The sequence below is a fragment of the Petromyzon marinus genome, chromosome 25 (genome assembly GCF_048934315.1).
Source record: "Petromyzon marinus isolate PM22_M1 ecotype Great Lakes invasive population chromosome 25, UKy_Petmar_22M1.pri1.0, whole genome shotgun sequence".
NCBI classification, from domain to species: domain Eukaryota; kingdom Metazoa; phylum Chordata; class Hyperoartia; order Petromyzontiformes; family Petromyzontidae; genus Petromyzon; species Petromyzon marinus.
In genome coordinates this window covers 9,417,126-9,434,449 of record NC_133691.1, presented here as the reverse complement: position 1 = coordinate 9,434,449, position 17,324 = coordinate 9,417,126, and the positions used below count along the sequence as shown (strand labels likewise).

Below are 17,324 nucleotides of genomic sequence, written 5' to 3'. Positions count from 1 at the left end.
GGCGGCGGGTTTTAACGACATTTATATATTTACGCGATCCAAAAACCTCTATTATGGATCATATTTGTTAGCGGAAGCCTACGTGTTAAATCATCCAATAATCACTTGTCCACGTGACCTCATTATAAAACGGCGGGTAACCGGACGATGGGTAAGCTGGGACGTGTTTGTCTTGTTGATTGGACACTCGAGGACGAAATCGATCATTCGTGCCAGACATGATATGCGAGCAAATATGTAAAACATCATGAAAGCTGTAAAGATGACATAACTTTATTTCAGATTCCTGAGATCATCAGTTTAATCTTAAAAACGTAATTACAAAAATAGCCATCGGACTACAATGATTACATTTATTTATAATGTTTAAACTGAAGCTTAGGATTATTCATGTAAATGTTTCTCTCCCACGAGTTTAAACATTTAAAAGCACGTGTAATGGTCACACTTCTGATGCAGTTTCATTTACATACCAACAAATACGCACAAAAAGTTAAAAGTAAAGACCACCAAACCGAAAAAAGCACTTGAGCAAACTTCCGCGCGGATATCGCCATCACCCGATGTGCGCTTTTAAATGACCACTTCAATGAGGAAACCAAGTAGGCACAGAACCTGCGAAACAGTATTTTACACAGCCACCACGTCCACTACAGCAACACAAATTAAACTGCACCTCAGGGATCCATGATTAGAACACCTTTCCCGTGCGCAACTGGGCTTTGCAAGCCATAAGCAGCGCCTTACACCACCTCATCTCACCGCATGTTGCAGGGCACTCCCAGTGGCAGCTGTCCGTGCGCGGCACAAGATAACAAGGCACCCGGCACGCTAGCGTCACATCGGTCTGCCGGTCAGTGGGCGATGTTGACTGTCGCGCGGAGTCCCAACCCAGCGAGTCTGACGCGTTCAAACGTTGAGCGGCAGTCTCCCTCTACGGGGACGCGGTAGCGTCATGTTTGTCTTAACAATGAACCCCCCCCCCGCCCCCGCCACAATGAAGTCGTACTCTCCCAAATAAATGTTCATTCGAATGTGTTAAGAGTTTTTTTTTAATTTTATACGACATGTGCAACACATTTTAGGCAAAAATGACACGCTTTGAAGTACTTATTTAAAAATACAACCAGTGAAACGGTATAACCAGTAGGTGGTAATCAATTTATTCGAGAAATTATGTAAAAAGTTTTAATGAGATCACTCAAGCACAATTTATGCAATTAGTAAACTAAGTTAATATGTTTGAAATAAAAAGTATGGCCATGTTAACCCAATTCATGGAAATTACATTTTGGCAATTTAAAAAGGACAACAGGTAATCGGAGTGTGCAAGCACTCCAGTCAACCTCCTGCTCTGCGTGCCATGAGCCTTACAGAGGGGAACATTTTAAAACGCCAAACACATTTTAAAAACATTCACTCATTATTGAAGCACCTTGGCAGATTTTTCACTTGCGTTAAATATGCACATATGAACTTGACACGCAAGGTTTCTCAGCAAATATGGGTTAGAGGCCACGTGTAATGATCTGGGTCCAGACTTCCTGCATGTCAACCTGATGATGCTTGACGTAGTTTCAAGCGAAACGCTGCATATCTAAATGGTGAATTTGGTTGTCAGAGTTGTTCTTTGAATTACGATTTTAATTTGTTTGACTATGTTTGGTGGTGGAGGAGCCCTCAATTATACAAATTTGGCCAGATCATTAAAGTGACCTTACCCAAACATCAACTATGAATCCTGCACGTATCATTATATACAACCAGACCTAAACGATTCTACAAAATGAAACAAGTCGCCCTTAATATCCCTTGCAAACGAGTTAATGAGGTTCGGGCGTGTCTCAACGGGTTATACTACACCTCCTGGTCAAGTGAAGGAGACGCGGTTGTGTGGTGTGATGTTCTGCCGGCGTCGCTCGTCTGCGAGCGCCCCCAGTGAGGAAGTGAGCCACACTCAACTAAGTGGTTCCACTGCTGCTCTGCTCCAACACTCCGCCCGCCACGACCGCCACCGCTGCTGCTGCGATACTCTGCTGAAGAGACCTCTGGTTAACTCGGCATTAAATGGGGCTCAAAATATGTTCCAGCTTGTTGTCAACACTAACGTAACTTAAGTCCAAAATTTCCAGCCCATTGTTGAAAATGTTGCTGTGCTTTTAGTATTTTCAACATCCCCAGCCGTCGAGCAACAATTCAAAGTATTACACTGTGGGTTTGATTTTAATCACAAGCCAGCAAGTCGAGCACGGTGTATCTGCATTGTAATGCAAGAAGACGATGCACTAAGGTTTACAAAGAGTCTTTTAAAATGGCAGGCACTCTGAAAACTCTGAGTTATTTTCTGGAAGTTGCAACACATTTCTGTCCTCAATCACCAAATACAATGGGCCCCATGAACCACTCTAGTGTGTAGAATACTAAGATCGAGTTTTATTTCACACTGCATTCATTTACTCATCTCTACCAACACTCGTCTAAGTCTTGGTTATTCCGCACCCAAGCCAACTCTTCCAGAGTCTTCAATCAAGCATGCGCCTCGCCAGTCGTTATTCCGCTCGCTACCACCGTGTCTCTACCCCACGCTCTCCACCGCAGCCCTGTGTCACCGGCCTGCCTTTCGAGAACGGACCGTTCCACGCGGCGCTGGTGTACGCACCTATTTTGGCATTTGGCCTCCAAAATTAACGGCCAAATTTGCCGGCTTGCGAGCCCTTCTCTTTTTGGATGTCGCTGCAATGCAATCCTTCGGTAGCTGCGGAGGCTGGGCCCCCTCCTGCTCTTCCTTTGCGAGCGTGGCGGTGGAGGCGGCGGAGGAGAGCGACTCGGAGGCCCCCGCTGGCGGTGCGTCCTCCGAGTCCGGCTGCGCCAGAGCGCAGACGGCGGTTCCGGTGTGCACCACCACGGCCGGCACCACTTCAGGTCTGAGCTCCGCGGCCTGAGGCGACGCCTTCAGGGGCTGGGGGTGAGCGTGAGCTGTCGGATTGGCTGCTTGGAGAGGGTTGCTGTGAGTCACCTGCTGCCTGTACACCTGCAACCCATCCACGGAAGACCAAAAGACGTACGAGTAAACGCAAGTGCGCATCTCCTCACTGCACTATGTTTTCACAATATTTGTTTAGTTGTGCATGCTTGCGTCGTTCATGCGAATTACATCTCACAATCGCCGAGGAACCACAGATAAAACAACAGGCAGCCAGCTGGTGCCAATAATTGCCCAAGCTCTGCAGTCTTCTATTCATGAATACCATCAGCCAATTTGTGAATGTTTATACACATGGGAAGAAACTGCAGCACAGAGAAAACTCACGGTTGCACGGGGGCAATACTATCCCATACAAATGAGACAACAAACGAGTCCACACCCTCCTCCAGATGACCAGAATCGTTCTCCCAGTCAAATCCGGTTGATGATAGCAATCATAAAAAAATTATAACTTTCAGCCATGCCAAGTCACTTCTTCAACATGGAACAATCAATTCTGGTTGGTGTCGCCGGATGAGGCTGGTTTGTAATTACCGGTGAAACACAGTACTCGAATTTTAAATGTTGTGGGTTTACTCTCCAACACACAACCGGTATGCTAAACTAGTAACTATTTGCCATGTTTTGTTTACGTAACAAACCTTACTAATTGGATGTGTCGGGTGGTGGCGGGGTTTAATGACACATTTATATTTACGTGATCTAACCTAAAAAAAAACTCTATTATGGAACGATGTCCAAAAACACATGTGCCACCAGTCTCAACTTATTTAAATCCTTCATTTACACTCACTTACACAACACTTGCAACTGTTGCATTTACGGTACATTCATTACGACCCAGCGGTCTGCACCACTTATTTGTGTAATCATGTGTTTGGCTGCGTGTGATATTCACTGTATAATGCATTCTGTGTAAATTCCAGATTGATGCTTGTGTACGCGTCGTTACGTGTTCGCTGTGCAAGTGCCAATCACCACGAGACGTTCCATCTCAAGGGACTATCAAGGTCAAATATTGCAATAAAAAATATATTTCCCATCATACTGCTGCCTGTGCACAACAGCGCACAGTCTCTTCATATACAGCTGTGTTTAGAAGAGACACAGATGTTACTAATTTCTGGGATACCTTAAAGTACACCGGTAAATGTATGTTTCCCCACCTGGAGTGGAACAAATTGGGACAGATGCGCGGACGCTGCGGGTTCATTGGCTTGCAGTCGTTTCGTCTGATGCGGAGCGCTCTGATTGGAGAATCCAAAGCCGGCTGCTGCATTTTGATTAGTTGAAAACTGCTGTGGTGGTTGCGTAAATACTTGAGGCATTGTTTTACGACCGCTTGAATACGCCTGCGTATGCTGATGGGGCAGCTTTTGATTGGCTGCGGTCATCATTCGTGGCTGCTGATGGGGTATGGCGTGATTCGGAGGAGCGAATCTCATGTGAAAAGGAGGCTGATTTATCGCCTGTAGGTGGTAACGCTGTTGGGGGGAAGAGATGATGGGTTGCCAGGGCATCGGGTGGAAATACGGCTGTGAGTGAGGCAGGGTAAAAGCTGCAAGACAAACAGAAACAGCACAAACACACGTACAACAATCGTACAAGTCACACGTATTATGTTACACTGAACGGTTATCAGAACCAATTCAATTTACTTGTATCCAATTAAGAACACCACTTCAGAAAATGAGCACATTGAACAATTTAGTGTTTAGCCAAAAACAGACTTCCCCACAGTGGTAACAATTTTACGACCCCAGAGGGATAATGGGCCGAGTCAACCCTCAAACAGAATTTGAACTCGCAAACTCAGAATTGCAAGCCGCTCGCTCTGCAGGTGAGCCACTGGGCCGGATTTTACATGTGGGGACATATCTAAGCACTGCGCTGCTAAGCGCTGCTTCAAAATGTGGCGAGTTATACTTCCCCTTTACCCCTGCTGACAGAAAGAAGAGGCATCCCTCACCAGCACCTTGGAGAGAGGTGGTTGGCGGCTGCAGGCCCTGCATACGCATAGGCTGGTACATGTTGCACGGGAACGACTGTCCGGCAATCATCTACACTCGCAAACACAAAACAGCACGCTCAGCACAGCAGCGCCATCACAGACACAAACATTATCGGCGCAAACAAGACGGGAAGTTTAATGCATCACCGCGACACGTCTAAGTTACGGATTGAGACGGATTGTGCGTGTAAAGATCCCAGAGAGACGGATTGTGCATGTAAGGATCACAGAGAGACGGATTGTGCGTGTAAAGATCACAGAGAGACGGATTGTGCGTGTAAAGATCACAGAGAGACGGATTGTGCGTGTAAAGATCACAGAGAGACGGATTGTGCGTGTAAAGATCACAGAGAGACAGATTGTGCATGTAAGGATCACAGAGAGCAGCCACTCGTGACCTCCCGCCTACGCGCCCGTCACCGCCAACTGACTGGCGGGTCATGAAACAAGTCGGAGGGAGTGGGTGAGCGTCACGGTGAGCGAAGGGGATGAACTCCACCTGCTGGAGTGGTTGTGGGGGGCCCATGCGGGGCACGTTTGGCAGCAGGGGGGGCCGGTAAGACGCGCTCGCTGTGTCCGGCTCCGGCTTGGCCGCCGCCGCAGGGTGTGCGGCGGCCGGCACAGCCCCGGCTCCCAGACGGTCACCGGGCCCGGTGTTGGCTTTTGCATCTGGGTGGCGGTACACAAACGGGACACTGTGAAGCAAAACTATCCCTCGCTGATATGCTTGTTTATCCATGAAGCCTCACTGAGACTCAAGACTAAGGTGGAGGCCGTCACTGGGTGGGTGTGCTCCTAGAACACGGTACATTGCGCTGCCCAGGAAAGCCTCAAGACTCTTATTCAAGTAGAGTCCTGCCAAGTTTTCACAGTAGGCGGGGTGATGTTGCTACGTGTGAACACGAATGAGTAAATAGGATGTTTGGTCAATACAGTAGCAATTGCGCTGTATGGATTTTTTTTTTTAGCTATGGGAGGCAACCAGAGAACCCGGAGGAAACCCATGGAGAACGACAGGGAGAGAACATCCACACTCCACACAGAAAGGCGCCCGAGTCAGAAATCCCACCCAGGTCCTTCTTACTGTGAGCCACAAGTGGTACCACCTTGCCACCCTGTGCCGCCTGCCGTAGCCAATACGTTAAAGCGAAATCCAACTGAACACCACATGCAACGGTATGAGAGTGGAAAGTGGACATGAGAGACTGCTCGAGGTGAAAAAAAAAACATTGTCCACAATACAAACGCGAGGCTACTATTTGTTGAATCCAAGGAATCTTGTCTGCCTACGTGGCACAGAAGCCAGGCAAGCACGATGTGAAGATAGCATCGGGCTCAGTCAACCTGTCAAACACCAGGTTTTCAATAACCTGGTGTCTGGCAGGTTTAAACCTGATATTATCAGAGGATACGCATTTGAAGCACATGCCGTGGTGTAAAGTGTGGGTACTTCCACGTTTTCCAAGACATCTGGCCAGTGTGGAAGAGAAGGCCAAGCATTTAATGTGCCAATTATTTAATCAGCCTACCGGCGAGCTCAACAGTGATAATTTGCGAGGTCAACGATTGTGCACCGTGTGACAATTTAATTTGTTTGGTTGTGCTGGGCGGTGGAGGGTCTAACGACAAAAAAAATTTGGCCAGACCATTACGAGGCGCCAACCCACACCACTGCGGATATCAAAAACGTGGAATGCATCTGTATTCACGGAAATAAGAAACGCCACGCCAACGGAATCGACGTCAACGACAGTCTCACCCCGTGCCGGTTGCTTGTCTATTTTCAGCAGCTGCATGAGCGTCTCGGTCCCTTTCTGTGAAATCAAAAAACACAACGTGCAACACAGCATGAGGAACAACGCACAGCCGCCGGGGGAGTTCGCGCGCGCCACCGGGGGCAGCCTGCGAACCAGAGGTAGGAAAGCTTTACAAACCTGCACAAATAAGTGGGTGTCGAGGTCATTGGGGGTTGGCCCCGGGCCACTGTCCTGCTGAGGTTTCTGATGACTCGATTCATTTTCGCCGACTTTCAGTGACGACAGGAGTTTTTGGAATTCACTGGAGAGCTTTGACAAAATATAAAAAAGCAGACAAATGCCAGCTCACCATCAATCCTCAAATGTGTAAAATATGAAATGAACATAAGTGCTTGTGCTTTGTACACGTGAAAACAAGTTCTCAAAGATATAAAAAATGTATACAACATTGGTAAACAAACCTCATCAGCAAATGGGATTTGCAATGCCTCTAAGCAGACAAAATCCAGGAGACTAATGTTTCGTGCCTTTGCCCAAAACACTCAGATTAACATCTATGCTGCAAAAGCATCGTTATAGATGGAGACGGTCATTCTCGGAAATTAAATTTGTGATTGTAAACCGTTAGCAGTGCATGAAATTATTTTATGACGTGGCCTTGCATTAGCGCGTTCGTTGCTTGTTACTGGGATTCGCGGTTCGAATTTGTCAGGCCGCCCTGGTTATTGTGGGTTTATTGAGCGTCAGATAGCATTCGTCATCTACTTCACAATGGACACTAAAGATCCCGTGACACCATTCAGAACGAGTAGGTCTTGTGTGCCAGCATCACGGTCCAAATTTTGACATTTAAAAATGACACCGCAAATTACTCCGATGGGATTGCGCGCACACACACAGCAGCAGCAAATCGCCGCACCTTACCGGCACATGAATGCCCATGTGCAGGCCAGGCGCTGATATATCTTGTGCCACACACGGAGAGCTGCCACTGGGGGTCCCCCCTTCATTATGTTCGAGATGAGCTGTGATGCGAAGTTCTTTGAGATGCCGAGGCATTTAAGCAAACGCACGCGTGATGATTATACTTATTATGCAACTGTGGTTGCTGTGTTGGTGTAAATATAGAAGCCGCCCGTTTACCCCTTGGGCTGGCTGCGGTTGAGGTTGAGGGGCGCTCTGCACTGGCCGGGCGAGGATGGAGATGTTGGGCTTGCTGAGTTCTGCTTCCTAAAGGAAAAAGGAAGCGGTGACGACCGTGGCGCCACGCAGACGGGGTCACTCGACGCAAACAGGACCAGGAGGAAGCCGCTGCACAACGAAGTTGGCCGTGCATCACGGGGAAAGCAGGCTTGCATGTATACTTTGCCGAGAAGGGGCAGTGATAGGCAGAGGAGGTAAGATCCTGAGCCTGGAATTGACCAGGAGCAGAGAGTCGACAGCACGGCTGTCTGGGGGTAGCAGAGGAGAAACAGCAACCTTCCACTGAGCAAAGGTTGACTGGGGGTTTCTACAAGTGGAGAGTGTGTGGAGGAGAATAGAGTGAGATGAGAGGGGAGAGGTAGGAGAGCACATGCGATGCAGTGCAAGGGAAGAGATGTGTTGTGTCGTGCAATGTGGTGGTTGCATCCCGTGCGGGTGGAGGAATCAATAAGTGAAGGTCAGAGGAACAGTAACCATGGTAGTAGAGACAAAAGAGTGATAAGGAGATGACTGACTGCCGGCGAGTGACTGGAGTGAATAAGTGAGCGCTGGAACATGAATCGACATGACTGCGTCACGTTGAGTATACATTACAATCAAGTCATTCTAATTGTCTTATCTGTTACTGGTTTCCTCTCCTCTGCGAGACTGGTGGACGTCGCAAGTGTATATAAACGTGTCTATCTGCTTCTTACATTGGTGTTGTTCCCCGGTTTAATATCTTGTAGCTTTTCCCAAAGGGACACGAATCCATCCTGCATCAATACCAAGCACGCAGCAGATTGCGAGTTGTGAGGTGGTAACGACTGCGATGACGAACACAAGGATCCACAGTGTACTCAAGGCAAACGCACACGTATATCATTTAATCAGAGTTCTCAAATACCCGACTGACGATCAAATGAATTGCATTAGAGGGCAAACGATAACTTAGATAATAACATTGCCATCTTGTTGTGGCAAGTAACCAATACTGTTGCGCACGAGCTGCATTGCTTGGTTTGCAGTTTCCGTCCACTGTGCACACTTACGCATGCTAACATTTACGGGGTTAAAACCGATCACAATTAAACAGGGAACCGGTTTAGCGCAGCACAACTTAACGTCGACAAACAGACGCGGAACGTTACGTTTGTTGGCAAAAACGGCGAGGTGGGCGAGTGGTTGAGTCTTCCCGCGGAGGTGAGCACTGCCAGCGGCTGATTGGTTGGGGTTTTGCGGGTGCCTCGGAGGTCGTTTCCAATGTGCAGCGGCTGCGGGGCCGTGGCCAGCTTGCCCACGTTGGGACCCAGCAGCTCGAACGAGCCACGCGTGCCGTGCGACAGGTTCACGAGGGCCGACGGAGGCAGGCGGTACGCGCGACCCGACGTGCACCTGGTGGTGGGGGACGCAGCAGCGATACCATCCGTGACTTTAGGGATGTTTAAAACAAGTGGCTGAGCGGAGGCCCGAAAGGCCCAACGTGTCACAGCACATTAACGAATGGCGCAATCAAAGCTGTAATTGGTAAGAGTTAACATCTTCTTTGGTTCTTTCGGTAAAGTCACGTAGAATGAGAATAAAATAATAAATTGATAAAATAAAATAACACAATAATATTCTCACGACGTTTCGGCCACAACACAAGCGGCCTTCATCAGGTGAAGGGGACGAGACTGTCTGGAGGACTGTCTGGAGGACTGTCTGGAGGACAGTCTCGTCCCCTTCACCTGATGAAGGCCGCTTGTGTTGTGGCCAAAACGTCGTGAGAATATTATTGTTATTTTATTTTATCAATTTATTATTTTATTCTCATTCTACGTGACTTTACCGAAAGAACCAAAGAAGATGAATCCTTGCAGTCACGAAAGCTTTAAATCGAAGAGTTAACATATCTATGAAGTGAGAAAGTTTATTATAAGAGCTTGGGAAAAGAGATGATGGGGAGAGAATTCCATATCGGTGAGTGCTGGATCATTAATCACCCCGACTGCTGCATTACGCTGAATTATACTGAATACCTTGAGTTACGAACTATGTGCTCCACTACAGCTATGCCAAGTGATTACATAAGAGACGCACACAAACACTCAAAGTACTACGCACGCGCGAGCACATTCAATGTGTCTCACCTTATGGTCAGACCTCCAACAAACTCTTCATCAAACAAGACTTCGTAGAGGATGTCTGCTTCACGTTCAGCTAGAAAAACAAACACCAATTAGTCTGTAGCGTCCACGTTGTGTACAGTAAAACTCTCGTCGATAACAAGAGCAGGGGCAGTACATAGACGAGGATTTGTGGAGAGGTCAACGATGATGCCTAGTGTATAACACAGGATGGACACCGGGTTGACACCGGGTTGACAGTCGGTGTACTCAGCCCATCATCGAGTGTACACTTGGTGGACATCGGATGGACATCGGGTGGACACCGGGTGGACGCCGAGTGTGCATTCATGTGAAGTGGCCACCGAAACAGAGCCGGTCAGCAACGCGCGTCAATTATTGACTTCCTGCTCAAATGAGCGGTGCTCATCTCCTGTTCACAGTCCTGAGCCAGTGGCGGAAATTCCACATTCCTATGCCGGGGGCAGAGTCTCTGCCTGTAAATTAGTATCTGTTTTATCAGCTGCAGAGCGATGATGGGTTGAGTTAACCCCAAAAACAGGATTTGAACTTGACAACCTTCTGATTACGAGTTGCTCACTGTAACTCGGAGCCACCCGGACAGTTAAACTCACATAAAGGTGTTTTTACCTTATGATGCAAAGGAATCGAGAAGGAATGTTCACGGCTTCCTTAACACGCGCAATGAAAGATTCATGCATAATGCCGCACGAGAATCTACAACGTCTGCGTATGCTGCGCAATGCGGTTCAATTACAGTCAAGTTGATTAATATTCCACGTGTTATCTATGGGACCTTTTTGCCAGTATCAAAAATTATGAAAAATAAGAACACCTTTCACCCTTTCTTGGCAATAAAACAGGTGTTAAGATGTTCAAACACCACATCGACACCTTTTGCAAGGAATCAAGTCTGTATTAACCACATGTACTTGTGACAAAACATACAAAAATCACCCTCTGATAATATATAAGCACTATCCTTGAAACTGATTGGCCTACACCAGAGGCAGCCTTCTTTATAGCCTTGTCTCACCACCAGTGTTCTACGTGGTCCATCCTTACAACCCTGTTATTTTTGCCACGATGGGTTTTCTCTTCAGTTAAATATCTGAATTACCGCAGTCATATTTCTACGAGGTCGGCAGGAGATGGCAGTGCAGAAAGTGGGTACACGAGTGCATCTGTGTGGACCTCTGAGCATTATCCCCACACGCAAAAACCTCATTTGACGAGCATTTAAACGCGAGTGGGGGTTTCATGGATAACTAAACGACACGTGGATCACCACTGGCGGTCTCACCACCGTGAATGCCGATCAAGGTTCCCCTCAAGCCGAGCGGCACCGAGAAGCTCTCGCGGACGTTCACCACTCGGTCGAACAGCTGGAACTTGGCCTGCGGGTCTGGGATCACGTAGCCCAGCGCCTCCTCGGGCTGCAATGCACGACCGCCGCCACAACAAACGCCGCGGTTTTCATGCCAAGTCGCGCGCCGACAGCACGCACGCACGCACTCACGCACTCAGCAGCCACGCTACACACAGAACCCGATGAACACAACAGCTCATGCAAGCATCGTTCAAGGCTTGTTTGGGTCTCCGAGTGATCTCAAGCAACAGGCTGGAGCGATTCACAAGTGGCCACTTCATCGCAATGTACAATGTTCCTACTCCATGACCGTGCAATGTAGAAACTGGCCATACACCTCCCGTGTGGGGACAAGGAGAGGCAACGAGAGACGAACTGCACTGCTTGAAGAAGAGACAGAATGTGTCGTTGACAGTGCCTTGTTGAATACATTTCTATTGCACTTGTTTACTAAAAAAAGCCTCAGAGCCTCAAGACTTTCACGGTAGGAGGGCGATGTTGCTGGGTGTGTACTCCCAATGGGGTAATTTGCAGATAATTTTTCAGCATTTTGATGTTTTGGACAATACCAGTTACACTGTATAAGTATTTTTTTTAATTTGTGGGAGAAAGGAGATCCACGCAAAACAGGGGAAGGAGGACAATACACACTCCACGCAGAAAGGTGCCCAAGTCGGGAATTAAACATCGGACCTTCTTGCAGTGAGGCACGAAGTTTTTACCCATGTGCCACCCCCTACCACCACAATTAATAATCTACAGAATTAAAAAAATGCATTTAGTAATGCATTTTAATAATGCATTTAGTCATGCATTTAGCAATGCTGTGGATACAGGGCACACACGTGAACCACGGGACATGCGAGGTGTGATGCCACTCACCCGGAACAGCAGATGCGGCTTCACACTGATTTTTACTTTTTTCTTGTTTTTCTTAGCCTGACAACAAAACATTACAGCACACTTTTTTCACACATCACAAGACGTAAACATTCAATCATCGTGCCGTCATTGTTGGATAATTGTCTCATTTTATATTTCCTGCACTCACAACACTTTTTCTTTACCTAATCACTCTCTGATTGGCTCAGGTAGAGGATAAAAAAATCTCCCCTCCGCCATGGTGTGCGGAGCTTGAGTGTCGATTTTCTCAGTTGCGGCTCGGCAGGTTGGACAGTCAAGGCTGCATTATAGATTCAAATGTTTGTATACACGTGTTTGCTGCACACACCGCACACCCTTGCAAATGAGATATTCCATCTCATGGGATATTCAAGACAAAATAATCAATTCTAAAAATAAAAGCATTCAGTGTCTGAGGCTGACAGAAGCGTCCTTTCATTGTGAAGTGCTTCCAAACAAGATATCGTGCAGATTACTATTAATTCCGTGATAAAGATTAAGAAAATAATTTGCACAGTGGCAGAAAATAAGTGTCCACCGACACGGAAGGAGAAGCTCCTTGCCGCACAGCGGTGGGAGTGACGCCTGGCGGGAGCGGCACACGGACCTTGTGGGCATCCACCTCCTGCTCGAGGCGCTCAACCACGCCGGCGTCGAGGACTTGCGTGTCGCAGGACGAGCGCGATGCGCTGGACGCGGGCAGCGACTTCAGCCAATCGAGCACCTCGTGCACGCGCTCCGAGCTGCACGCGCAGACACGGGGCGGCACATGCGCGGGGGGCACCACCTCTCTATGCTGGGTTCCGTTGAGTAAGCGGTGTGGATGGTCATTTTAGTTTGTGCTTCAACACCTCTTGCAAGGCCCTTCGTACGGGGCGGTGACGTGGCCCAGTGGAGGCGCGTTCGTCGCTAATTGCTGAAGTTGATGGTTCAAATCTAGCAGGTCGCCCTGGTTAATATTACGGGGTGTATTAACCGTGCAATAAGCGGTCTCTGCTTTTTCACAGTGGATGTTAAAGATCCCGTGACACCATTCAAAAAGAGTGGACAGGTGTTATGGTCGAAATATCACTTTCCAAATTTACCAAATTTGATTTGAGCTTTCCTGGGTAAACTAGCGCGATGGTAAGGCATGCATCTCGCCAAAGAAAGCGTTGCAATACCACTGTTGACGGTGTGGGCAAGCGATGCGACGTTTGTCACACGATGGTGAAAGCAGTGATGGGTTCAGATTACCTGTTCTCTTCTTCAGACGACCATATTTCATCCTCGTAAAACATGTCACTCTGCGAGTTGCTTGCCAAATATTTGAAAAGCTCTGGAAATCTGAAATGGTGGGAAAAAAAACAAGTTTAATTGAGAAAGCACATTTACACACAAACCTAACAATCGTCTGTTCACTCTACCCTTGTTAACCAAAAGAAATGCTTCAAAGTGAATATTCGGCACAATGCTAAATGTCCCAGCTGCAGTTCGCTTGGATACAAGGGTACGGTGTGGAATCCCCCGACAACCAGGAGACTCCCTTCACGCTCCGTGTTGGCAGTGGTTGTCGAGTCGTTTTTTAAAAATTGTATTCACGTCGATTGCATCCACACGACAGCAACAAGAGACCTTACTTCTCATCTTGGCTACTTAAAATCCACTGTCACCTGAAAATTGTAAAAGCAACACAACTCAACAACCGCACAAAGCAAGATTGTGCAGCACACCAGACATTTATTCAATCAAGTCCATTCAAAATGTTACTTGCTTTCAGAAACATTAAGAAAATAATTCATAAATTAACAGTAGCCAGGCCCAAATTACAAAGGAGAAGAGCAAAAGCTTTGGCATTTGGTGATGTCACGGTGGGTACTCCCAACGACTGCACGCGTCGTCTGTGCTTCGCGTACAGTAAAGAGCGCACGACACAACAAATAATCACTTTGTGCCAGACTCCACTTTACAGGCGTCGTCCCCTCTGAGCCTGCTAAGGAAGCTGGGCACAGGGCTCTGTGTGCGCACTGGGCTCACGAGAGCAGAAGCAGCAGCAGCGGCGACGGGGGCGGTCTCTCTCTTTCTTCACACTTTACCTCTCGACGTACTGGCCGAGCAGCAACTCTGTCGCGGCTGAGTAGAGCCACTCGTTTTCGACGCGCTTTGTGTAACCGGACACCTCCTCGTTTTTTCTGTTGAATTTGAGATTGAGCCCCAGGTTGCACTTCTGATCCCCCTTGGGGCTGTAAAACACACACACGTGGTAAATTAACTCGGACCGATGGCATCGACGTAAGCACCAATGTGTGATGAAGACCTTGAGAGCTTCGCAAGAACTATAAATAACTTTTGCCTGTCTAAATATGGTGGCTCCTGGGTGCAAGGTTTATATGTGTAGCATATGGTTTACTGCAGCACCAGTAGGGTAGGGGTAGGACTTGAAGTGTTTTTGTAACTAAACATTGACGATTGCTTGTGTTGCGATCGAAACGTCTTTATCTATTATTTTTTCTACCTACGTGACTTAAAATTCGAATTAGTCACGGAAAAATATTTCTTTGTTATAAAATAGCATCACAAATGCCAAAGCCCAAAGCCAAACGCATTGATATTTCCCAATGTATTATATCACACAAGTAAATGTATCTATTGCAGACAGTACTGTAATTCAATGGTGGAACATAATAAAGGCAACAACAAATATTTGGCCAAGATTTTAAAGATATTTTAAAGAAATAGAATTACTTTTTTCGTATTAATTGGCGAGGCCATGCGTAGTGCAAGCTCAATTACCATTTCCTGGAGCCTTTGGCGACGAGTAGCGTGCCCGTGATACGTGAGAGCACGTGCCCCGATATTGCCAGGCGGTTGGCGAGCACGTAGCCTGGGCTGTAGCGCACCGCAAAACTCTGCACGGGGAGGCGAAGGCAACACCCGGGGCCAGACACAATCAGCACGAGTAAAACCACGGCACACACCAATACTTTAAGCTACACTTAAAGGCGTAGGTTTTTTTGCATACAAAATTATGATTCACGATCGTTTTTATTGGATTAGGCTACGTAATGATCTGGCCAAACCGGTGTCATAAGACCCTCCCATCACATGACACAGCCAAACAAACTAAATTGTCACGGGTAATTTGTCATGCTGGATTTTATGCTGACTTCCTGGATCTTGTCCTGAGGATGCTTGGTGGAGATTGAAATTAAGTCATATCAGAGAGCTGACACAAAAATAACTGTCGTGTTATTCGCTTGTACGCGAGAACATATAATTGGTATATCCATGTTGGGTGGTGAAGGGTCCTTGCGACAGAAATTTGGCCAAAATCTGTACATGACCTCACCAAAAAACTATTATGAATCACATTACATACACCCCACCCCCACAATTAACAACATTCAAATGCCCTCAACCACTGCAACAGCACTGCTAGGGTAGAGTGCAGCAATGTTTGTGAGCCAGGTTACTCACGTGCTGGTTCTGAATGACCGGTTGCAGGTTGGGCTCGTACGGGACGGTGAACATCACTCGAATTCGTCCCTCACGGATGATGTCGGACGAATCCAAAATCTGGGTTGAGACGCAAACACGAGGAAGCAAAAGACGACATTTGGCATGAAATTAGAATGCACCAGGACTCGGCATCGTCACGGTTTCAGATGCAGTACAAGCCTGTTGTACGTAGGCGGACAGACCGCGTCCTGTATAAAGCGGATTCATTGGGGGACCCCAAAATGTCCCTCTGCTTTTGAAGCAGAGCAACACTCACTTGTTGTCAGCTGCACCTCCACGCCGCACAGAAACGTCTCAGTTTAGTTGTCGTCACGTGTACGAGCGTTTAGCATCGAGTTGAAATGATAATGATATTGTGTCGTAAACGCTTGTACACGTGAAGATTTACTTTGGAGGATAACGCGACAAGAAATTGACCGGACCCAATTACGTGGCTTAACCAAAGAGAGGAAGTGTTTGAAAATGCCCAGGTCAGCTGCGCAGCATGAATTCTATTGTAGGGTTTTTTTACGGTTCCCTCAGTAGCAAGCCAGGCGCGGTGCGAATGTGAAACGTACCTCGCCCTGGCAGCCGTAGTGAGGGGTGCCTAGCATGAACACCGTGGAGTTTAGCGGGAAGATCTCCTCCAAGGTCTTGCTGTGGCTAGCAGCAACTTCGGGTGTGCAAATATCCTGGGAAGAGACAGGGACACACACACACACACTGGCCATGTTTCAAGTGTCACCAAAGTTATTTTGTTGAACCAGGTGAGACCTCTACAGACCAGGATAGGTTAATTTGCAAGAATGACTGACCTGGGTCACCAATATCACCAAAGCAATGACAAAAACAAGTAGAACAAAGCAAATACAAATCAGAGCAAAAACAACAAAACATAAATCAGCATCGAGTTGAAATGATAATGATTTGTGTCGTAAACGCTTGTACACGTGAAGATTTACTTTGGAGGATAACACGACAAAAAATTGACCGGACCCAATTACGTGGCTTAACCCAAGATAGAAAGTGTTTGAAAATGCCCAGGTCAGCTGCACAGCATGAATTCTATGGCAGGGTTTTTATGGTTCCCTCAGTAGCAAGCAATAAATTAGAATTAAAACAACCAAATTGAAATTATCGGAGCAAAAACAATCACATGACAGAACAAATAGAAAACAGTGTACAAACATAAACAATACAACAGACAAGCTAAGGCTAACCTGGGCAAAACAAGTATAATATTAAAATAACATGAAAGCATTCCAATATTGTAATATATATATTACATGTTTGGGCTCGGCCATGTAACGATCTACAAACAACGTATCTAACTGCTACATTTGGCTGTGATGTACCAGTGAGCTGGAACAGTAACAATTGGTGTGGTAAACGCTTGTACACATCATGAATAAACCGGGCTACGTCGGGTGGTGGAGGGTTCCAACGACACAAAACAGGCAGAATGACGTGGCCCAAGCCCCCAAAACTGGAAATGAACCGAGCGTGATAA

At 47.1% G+C, this 17,324-nt stretch overlaps 1 protein-coding gene across 2 annotated transcripts in view; it reads right to left on the bottom strand.

Moving 5' to 3' along the window:
* Window positions 1-257: 257 nt before the first annotated feature.
* The window catches only part of XRN1 (5'-3' exoribonuclease 1), a 41,608-nt gene continuing 24,541 nt past the window's right edge, over window positions 258-17,324 (bottom strand). The window contains exons 23-40 of one of the 2 annotated variants that reach the window (XM_032960525.2): window positions 16,393-16,506; window positions 15,794-15,892; window positions 15,110-15,225; window positions 14,413-14,559; window positions 13,574-13,663; window positions 12,945-13,080; window positions 12,317-12,373; window positions 11,369-11,501; window positions 10,069-10,138; window positions 9,088-9,331; window positions 8,653-8,712; window positions 7,898-7,984; window positions 6,932-7,063; window positions 6,757-6,811; window positions 5,497-5,666; window positions 4,956-5,046; window positions 4,153-4,544; window positions 258-3,031 (exon numbers count right to left, since the gene is read on the bottom strand). In XM_032960525.2, coding sequence (XP_032816416.2) covers window positions 2,660-3,031; window positions 4,153-4,544; window positions 4,956-5,046; window positions 5,497-5,666; window positions 6,757-6,811; window positions 6,932-7,063; window positions 7,898-7,984; window positions 8,653-8,712; window positions 9,088-9,331; window positions 10,069-10,138; window positions 11,369-11,501; window positions 12,317-12,373; window positions 12,945-13,080; window positions 13,574-13,663; window positions 14,413-14,559; window positions 15,110-15,225; window positions 15,794-15,892; window positions 16,393-16,506 — 2,565 coding nt within the window. In that variant the 3' untranslated portion in view covers window positions 258-2,659. The remainder of the gene's footprint in view (window positions 3,032-4,152; window positions 4,545-4,955; window positions 5,047-5,496; window positions 5,667-6,756; window positions 6,812-6,931; window positions 7,064-7,897; window positions 7,985-8,652; window positions 8,713-9,087; window positions 9,332-10,068; window positions 10,139-11,368; window positions 11,502-12,316; window positions 12,374-12,944; window positions 13,081-13,573; window positions 13,664-14,412; window positions 14,560-15,109; window positions 15,226-15,793; window positions 15,893-16,392; window positions 16,507-17,324) is intronic. The other variant, XM_032960526.2, reaches the window with a different exon arrangement.